The sequence below is a fragment of the Papaver somniferum genome, chromosome 5, assembly GCF_003573695.1.
Source record: "Papaver somniferum cultivar HN1 chromosome 5, ASM357369v1, whole genome shotgun sequence".
NCBI classification, from domain to species: domain Eukaryota; kingdom Viridiplantae; phylum Streptophyta; class Magnoliopsida; order Ranunculales; family Papaveraceae; genus Papaver; species Papaver somniferum.
In genome coordinates, this window is record NC_039362.1 from 35,294,358 (window position 1) to 35,303,165 (window position 8,808).

Sequence of the window (8,808 nt, forward strand, 5' to 3'; positions counted from 1 at the left end):
GCCAAGTTCATCTTTACCTAATGACGAAAGTCATGACAAATTTCAATCACTTTGAAAATTGCTTACTTTGACGAAAAATAGTTTGTGCATAACAACTATAGAATATCAACGTCCTCTAAGAATGTTTCAATGATTGAAATGAGAGTTTAGATTATATAACCATTGGAGGATATAAGAATTGTTGTGGAAACACATATATGTATAAATTATTCGTTGAACCGAAGTTTGCGAACTTTGTTGATCAAGAGAACCGAACCCAGTCCGTGAGCTCAGTCCGCGAACCCAGTCCGTGAACTGGTGGAAGTTCTCGACCCGAGAAATTCTGCTGGAGTTTTTGAACCCCGTCCGGGAACTTAAGTCCGCGAACCCAGTCCACGAACTTGAGTAGGTTATATCTAAAAACGATGTTTGTGAACTTATTCTCATATAAACTAAGTAATGCAAATTGCAAACCGTGGCTATATAGATCATGAACCGATTCGAGTGAATCAAATCGTTTTTGTTTTGATTGTGTCTTGTGTAATTACATAAGATTTCCTTGCAATTGAACAACTCTCTAACTAGTTCATTTGAGTCACTTGAACTAGTTATGGTGAATAAGAATTTGGTTGATATGAAAGTGATCATATGGCTAACCATTTGGTTAACTATTGTTGAACCAAAAAATGTACAAGTTTGGGTACGGTTACACAAGCCTAGAAACGTGCATTTCATTTGTGTGTAACAAGATAGTTTTCGATCTAACAGTTGAAAGATATTAGCTTGAATCTAATCAGGTTTTCATCTAACGGTGAATATTGAATGCTTTGTTACCAAGCTAACATTGATTGCAAACCCTGATTTGAAAGACTATATAAGGGAAAACTCTAGCAACTGGGAAACCTAATCCCCACACCTTCTGTGTGATACTAGTTGTGCTAAGCTAGAGTCGATTCTCCTTTAACCTTTGGTTTCTTCTTCTAAACCAGGTTAACGACTTAAAGACTTCATTGGGATTGTGAAGCCAGACCGATACTACTTTCTTGTAGTTGTGTGATCTGATCTTGTTGTTTCTATCGTACGAATACAATTGTAATAATGGGATTGAGATTGATATCTCTGATAGACAAGATATAAAAGTAATCACGAACACTTCGTCTCATCGTTTGTGATTCCGCAATATCTTTTTTCGCTGCGTCGATTAATATTATTGTGAGGTGATTGATAATACTAGGCTGTTCTCCGGGAATATAAGTTCGGGTTATCAATTGGTTCTTGTTCACCTTGATTTATCAAAAGACGGAACAAAACTCGTAGGTATATTCGTGGGAGACGGATTTATCTATTACCATAGACTTTTCTGTGTGATACAGATTTGTTTATTAAAGTCTTCGACTTTGGGTCGTAGCAACTCTTAGTTGTGGGTGAGATCAGCTAAGGGAATCAAGTACGTATCATCCTGCTGGGATCAGAGACGTAGGAGCATAACTGTACCTTGGATCAGTATGAGATTGATTGGGGTTCAACTACATTACAGAACGAAGTTAATTTGGAGTAGGCTAGTGTTTGTAGCGGCTTAATATAGTGTGTGTTCAATCTGGACTAGGTCCCGGGATTTTTCTGCATTTGCGGTTTCCACGTTAACAAAATTCTGGTGTCTGTGTTATTTCTTTTCCGCGTTATATTTTGTTTTATAATTGAAATATCACGGGTTGTGCATTGATCAATCAATTAGAATATACGACTTTTTGGTTGTTGATTTAAATTGATTGACACTTGGATATTGGTCTTTGGTACCATCCAAGTTATCTCTCTAGTATTTGATAAAGACTCGCAGATTTCTATTTGCTTGAGTATATATCAAATCGAGAGATTGAGATATAAACTCTTTGATATACTTTTTGTCTAGATTGAGTCTGACTGTCTAGTTGATTCTCTAGAAAGTATATTGGAGTTTGTTCATACAGATTGCTAAGCGAAATATTGGGTGTGGTTGTTGTACCCCCGCTTTTCACCATGGCTACGCTAGGCGCTACTTGCACCATCGTGCTGCTGGCATGCATAGGCTATGCCAGCCATTCCACCATGCCACTGGCATGCACGAACTATGTCAGCCATGCCGCGGTGCCACTGACATGCGCTAAAGGCGCCACTATACCATTAGTATATGCCAATAGCGCCACTGCGCCATTATCAGGCGCCAACAGGATGTGGCCATAATTAATGGTTACCCTTCCTCATGAGATGCGATCTCGACCGTCCAAGTTCACCGCCGAACTGACAGGCTTGTGGCAAGTTTTAGGCGACCAGCCGAGATAAGCCTAATAGCACCACATGCTATTTTTCCTGCGGCAAGTCTCCTGACCTTGACTTGCCACACGTAGAAAACTGCTACATGTTTTCCACGAAAACACTCGAGACATCAAACATGTCACAAAACTGGGGGATACTAATCAAGGTATTGGTCTGGCGGTTTACAGCGTGCGGTGTGCAATGCGCCCGTTATAAGAAAGTGTCAGGAAATGGAACATTTAGTGGTGACAAGAAGTAACGGGTGTAAACGGATCCACTTTCTTCATCATGGAAGCATGGTTTCCGACGGTTATACGTTACTCCACTCTTCCATCACTCAATCGTTTCCACTTCCTACGAGACCAGGGTACGTTTTATTATGACTTGTGTAAATAGGTTTCACCTATTTCCACCAAAGGACAAGTTTTTGGTCAGAGAACAACACATTATCTAGAGATCACCAAAGAACTGATAGCTTTCATTCTGCAAGCCAGTTCCACTTTCTGATACAAGTCATAAAATAGTCACACCTTCAGAATTAACCATTCTAGTCTCAACATTTTCTTCGCTTCCCTCTCTAAGACCAACCCTTCTCCTTCACTTTGTGACCGAAGCAAGCCTGGAATGGTCATTTCTTGGTTTAGGGCAGGATTGTACAGATTGATCTCTCGAATCAGAAGTACTCCCGTGCAGTGCATTGTTTAGGGTCTAGACTTGTTTCTCATCCACACCCCCAAATTTACTAAAAACAACAGAAACAGTTTTCACCCACAAACAGGAAGGATGCTAAAAAAGACATCCTTGCTAGAACAGTTCTCCATACAAAAATGCCAATGGCTTCTGTTGGTTGTCTGAGATGCTTTGATCAATATGAATCGGTAATGCATGCTCTACTTTTTTGCCCTTTTGCTAGTCATGTCTGGTATTTGTCCTCCTTTTGTGTGAATACTTCTGTTTTTTTAGATAAACCCTTGCTTCAGCGGTTTAATTTCTGGCATGTGGATCCTGTTACCAGATTACCTGAAGATGTGCACGGTTTGTTTGATTCTATACTATAACATGATATTTAATGATAAGAAAGAAACTCATGCAGTTGTTGTTAGTAGAGCCAGAGAGCTATGATCCTTCCTATGAAACCCAATTTACAAATCCCTACAAACATCTCTGTTGGTAGTCATGACAAATGAATGCCACCCTTTTTGGATGGTAAATGTAAAACTGGTGGTGCCTTAGATGATATCTCTTTGAAAAATGATGCAGGATATGTAATGAGGGATTTCTCAAATATAGCTTCTTTTTCTCCTTCATTTGTTTTTGAAGTTGAGTCGGCATCAGAAACTGAAGCTAGAGCTATCTGGGTTGTTCTGGAAAAAATTGTGGAACTAAAGATTGCTCATGTCATTGTTGAAGGTGATGCAAAGGAGTTGATTGACCAATTTTCAACTGGGAAATTTGATGGTAACCAAAAAACGAATGATATCTTTAAAAGCATTCTTTTTTACACTTTTCTTTTCGTGGCATGTAAAATATTCGATAAATTTATACAACGCCAACTTAAAGTAGTCGTTATGGTCTACAAATTTGAACTGTGAAGAATTTTCATGGCCAACTTCTATTTTAAAATTTCAAAGAGTCATGGTTGAAACATAAGACCATGACGACACAAAATAACCTCCCAAATTTCAATTATAATCGTCATGGGCTATAAATTTATACCATGACGACTTAAAAATCGTCATGGTTAAATTTAGAATGGTGACGACTGTAATGAATATTGTACAAGATAATTTCTTTTTAAATTGATGAGAATCGTCATGGTTGAAATATCAGGCTATGCCGATTCTATTTTAATTTTTTAAAGCAGAACTTAAGTGGGCCGCATGGTCATGATTTATCGACCATCACGACTGCCAAAAATATTTATGGAAAAATAAAAGAAAATACACGTGAAATTACCATAAAAACCTATTCAAAATACTTTAAGAAAATTTATTATATTTTTGGATGGATATTATTACATGAAACTAGTTGGAAGCCTAATAAGCTAAGCTCCAACGACATACTATTACATTAATTGAACAGGTTGATGTTCTAATACTTTAAAAACAATAATAATAAAATATATTTAAAAAAACGATATATACTCGTGAAATTGTATGTACGTGACAGTATGTTGTGGGTGAGTAACAGATTGAAGCATGCCCAAGATAATTTGCTTGCCGTACCTATAAGTGGTTTAAATCAAATACTTGGTCCCAGACAATTCAGATGTGTACTCAGGAAAAGTCTCGGCATTCCTCTCTTTGGTGAAGACAGTTGTTGTCCTAATTGTAAGAGGGGGATGGATATATATGAGGATCATGCACTACATTGTGCCAGCGAGGTAGGGCTAAAATTTAGACACGACCTTGTACGCGATGTCTTTGTGGACATATGTTTCATGACTGGAGTTTCGGTTAGAAAAGAAGCACCCCTTGGCTTTCTCTCGGATGGGAACAACACTTTATTGCCTGTTGACTTGTTGGTCTACGACCGGAAGAATGGGAAAGATACATGTCTAGATTTCACAGGTGTCTCTCCCTTTATAAGTGACATTCGCTTGTTTGTCCCAGGTCAGGCCATCGCTAGAGCATTTCTTCGCAAATGCAACAAATACTTAGCCACATGCGAGACTCATGGGTATGCCTTTGGTACTTTGGCATTCACTACCTTAGAAGAGTTAAGTGAGGATACGATTGCTTTCTATTTAAAAAATAATAATATATAAATAGGAAAATTCATAAAAAAAATTAAATTAAATAATTAAAATAAATATATAAATATGATGACATATGTCACAATGTATAATCTAGTACTTTTACTATATTTAGACACCTCTTATCCACCGCTCATATTGGGACTACAAATCGATAGCTCCCTATTAATCCATGTTGCTCCCTGTTAAAACAGGCAGAAAGTTTTATTTGTTCTTCATGAACAATTTTGGTTGTGTAAATTGGGGCATGTTCGTCGGCCTCCCTACATTGGTAATGGTAATCCAGTTTACTTCCTCGAATTATTATCAACTGAAATCATCACTACAGTGTTCAATATTGAATTTAAGTAGCAATGTTGCAAATACTATCATATGAATTAGCTTATAATAGATCCACAGAAATCAATTGAGATTAGCATTGATAGATACAGTCTATGGCCATTATGCATGATAAGATAGGGTCGCTATTATGTTAGGCAGGTTGTCCCCACTTATTTGGGTTTCTGTGCCCCAACCATTGGACATTTAGGTGGATAAGTGTTGGATACTAATTTTACTAAGCACAAATAATTTAACGTTTTATTATTTGATAACACGTATTTTCTTTTCTCTTTATGGTAACACGTCTTGAAGGAGTTATGCAAAACCGAGCTTTTAAAGAAAACAATAATTTTGGTTTTATATGCGTAATAAGTTCTTTAAAGTATTTGACTCCAAATTTTAAAAAGTATTTTTATTCATACATTTGATAAATTCTTGGTATATCTTTTACTTTAATAAGTAGCAAAGAAAAATTGAAGTAAAGAAGAATTGACAACGAGTTCTACAAGCGGTAGAAAAATTAAAGTAAATTCTTGTTAGTTCAGATATTTAAAATCAGTGACGGAGGTAGTTAAGAGCAAGTGTGTACAGTTGTAATATTAAATTTTAGTAATTACTACTTTATGAATAATTTTAAATGTTGTTCGTAAATGTCTGGTGAACCGAGATAATAAATTCAAAATTCATAAACATACCAAAATTCATATAAAACAAAATATCTATCATATTTTCACCTTTAATTGTTATCCAAAAAAATTGGTGCCCCTTAACAATTATGGAATAAACTGCAACTACACTTATACAAGTTGTAAGCAAATATAATTCTAATCATGCAGTAAGTATCTCAGTTGGTGTAAACTGACGTACAGTAAGTCGGGATCTTTAATAATCCCCACCTTCCCCAGTTGCTATATTAGTTCACACAAATTTCTGTATCTATACATTTGTCTGCTCTTATCAGCTCCTCTATCTCTCTAGCAGCTACAGCCAACACACAAAAAACAAACAGTCAACAGGCACATATCCTTATATAAACCTTTGTTTGTTGTTTGTCTCAAACCCTCCCCCCCCCCCCCCCCCCATTCCTTGACTACCACTACTGCTACTGCTACCATTCAGTTCTACAACTCTATCAATCATCAGTCTCTTAATAACATGGCAGCTTATTCATACTTGCACCCGACTCTATTTCTTGATTCAGCTAATTTCCTTATTCAGAACACTACTGCTACTACTAATCATCATCATAATCCCGTTATGATGATGTCTGCAGGTAGTTCATTTGAAGAACAAGCATGTCATGACATTATCAACAGCAATACCAGTTTAAGCTATTTCCCATCTGCCGATAATTATCAACCTCTTCATGATCTTGTTGTCTTTCATAATAATCAAGAAACAAGTAGTGGTGAAGAAAACAATTCAAGAAGTAGTAGTGATACTGATCAATCACTCACTACTAATGATAATAACATTCACAATCAGGAAACTAAAACAACAGAAAAGAAGAGGAAGAATACAACTGCTAATGATAGGAGTAGCAGAGAAGGGTCTTGTTTGAGCTCTGGTGTATCAAAAGTAAGAATTCTGCTTATTCTAAACTGTGGGTTTTACTACTAATCTTGAATTTTTGTCTAATTGATTGTATTTTTTTATTTCGTCAGAATTTGAAGGAAGTTAAAACCAAGAAACAGAGGAAATGTGTTAAAGAAACAACAGAAGAGAAGAAGAAGAAGAAGAAAGAGAGTCAAAAAATCGAAGAGCCACCAACAAGTGGGTACATTCACGTCAGGGCAAGAAGAGGTCAAGCCACAGATAGCCACAGTCTTGCCGAAAGGGTAAGAATGACAACATTTACTATTTTGGCCGCATGATTCCATTATTACCCCCATAGTTGAACATTTTTGTAACATTAGAGTTTTGTGTTCCAGGTAAGAAGAGAGAAAATCAGTGAGAGGATGAAGCTTTTGCAAAGCCTTGTTCCTGGTTGTGATAAGGTGACCGGAAAGGCCCTTATGCTGGATGAGATAATCAATTATGTTCAGTCCCTACAGAACCAAGTAGAGGTAATGCCAACGTCTTTCTTTAGCTAAGTGCGCTCTGTTTTTAGCCAAGATCAATTTCGCAAACATAAGTTAACCAAATTTTGTTTGATTTTCGTATCAGTTTCTGTCTATGAAGCTTGCTTCTGTGAATCCAATTTTCTATGACTATGGAGTGGACTTAGATGCTTTGCTGGTAAAATCAGAGGTACCCATTTGTTGCTTCTTGGCTTATTATAACGTGATTGCTTTTTAACTAAGTTTTTTATATTTCATTTTCAGAAACAGAATTATTCACCGGGTTCAATACCATTGCCATCGAATGATCAGCAATACAATTCTTCTGCCCTTTTTCAGCAGAGCCATATACTACCCAATTCTTTCTCCCAGTGCAATGAAAATAACCTTTTGATGGACATGGATCGCGAACAAAGGGAAAGAGCTTCTACTATTATTAGTCAATCTCTGTTCAACCACTTATGTTCTTTCCAATAAAATGTGCAATATTACTACTAAAGCTACCCCACAAGAGCACTTTCCATATGGTAAGTCTACAACACTTTTTCGTCAAACTTCTTTTTTATTGGGTTCACTCGAATAAAAAGTTCCTAATTCTTGGGTTTGTTTGTCGTGGTTTTTCATTTTTGCAGTTTAATAGTATTTGATTAGCGATTTAGGAGAATTTTTTCAGCATGAGAAATGAGAATACAAGTACGAGTACAAAATAGAGACAGAAGAAAACAAAGAGATGCTGCAAGTTCTTTATATGTATGGTCTTGAACCAAGTTTCGACGGAATAAGAGCTTGTGAGATTCTTCATGCCTATCAGCCTATAGATATCCTGATGAGATAAGAAGCATGATGCAATATTAGAGGAGGAGAAATTCCTGCATCCTAAATTAAAGACTGAAAGAACCGACCAAATAAAACCCATGCAGATGTGTTTTTCGACTTGAGATCTTCTTTGTTCTTGTCCCTATTTGACTCCTAAATTTGAAGACATACATAGATAATGTTCCTTGTGCCTGTGGTGTGGTTGATATAAATTAAGTTACATTTCCGAAATAAGTGAATATGAGAAGAACAGAAACATGCATGTATTTATGTAATATTAACGACTGTAACAACAGTTTTATGCAATAATAAACCTCTTCGTAATGTTCATCTTCTTGTGTGGTTTCGTTCTGCTGGTTATGCTTTTTTGGAGTGAAATTGAGATTCGTAGATCTTGTGCTCGATGTAAGTGGAATTGTAGGCAAGAAAGACACGCCCGTTCCCAGTGTAGAAAATCTGTCAAACTTGTCAAGAATCATGATCTCATCATGGTATAACATTCGGAATCAAAAATCTCTTTTTATCCGCAATGTTTTTCTTTCTCTTTCCATAAAGTGTCTTACTGTTCTCTTTTGATTAGCTTGG

General features: G+C 36.5%; 1 protein-coding gene across 2 annotated transcripts; it reads left to right on the top strand.

Moving 5' to 3' along the window:
* The first annotated feature begins 6,431 nt into the window (after positions 1-6,431).
* LOC113281372 (transcription factor bHLH137-like) lies at positions 6,432-8,553 on the top strand. Of its 2 annotated transcripts, none has more exons than XM_026530084.1 (6): positions 6,432-6,925; positions 7,012-7,185; positions 7,279-7,413; positions 7,514-7,597; positions 7,672-7,934; positions 8,040-8,553. In XM_026530084.1, the coding sequence occupies exons 1-5, from the start codon at positions 6,503-6,505 to the stop codon at positions 7,882-7,884; spliced, it is 1,029 nt and encodes a 342-aa protein (XP_026385869.1). In that variant the 5' UTR covers positions 6,432-6,502; the 3' UTR covers positions 7,885-7,934; positions 8,040-8,553. The 2 variants fall into 2 exon arrangements, with proteins under 2 accessions (XP_026385869.1, XP_026385870.1); XM_026530085.1 differs by having other exon boundaries at positions 7,514-7,585.
* Positions 8,554-8,808: the final 255 nt, after the last annotated feature.

Coding starts and splice junctions, on each gene's coding strand:
- LOC113281372 (XM_026530084.1), top strand. CDS start 6,503: ATGGCAGCTTATTCATACTTGCACCCGACTCTATTTCTTGATTCAGCT. Junction 6,926..7,011: donor TGAGCTCTGGTGTATCAAAA/GTAAGAATTCTG, acceptor TTATTTCGTCAG/AATTTGAAGGAAGTTAAAAC. Junction 7,186..7,278: donor GCCACAGTCTTGCCGAAAGG/GTAAGAATGACA, acceptor TTTGTGTTCCAG/GTAAGAAGAGAGAAAATCAG.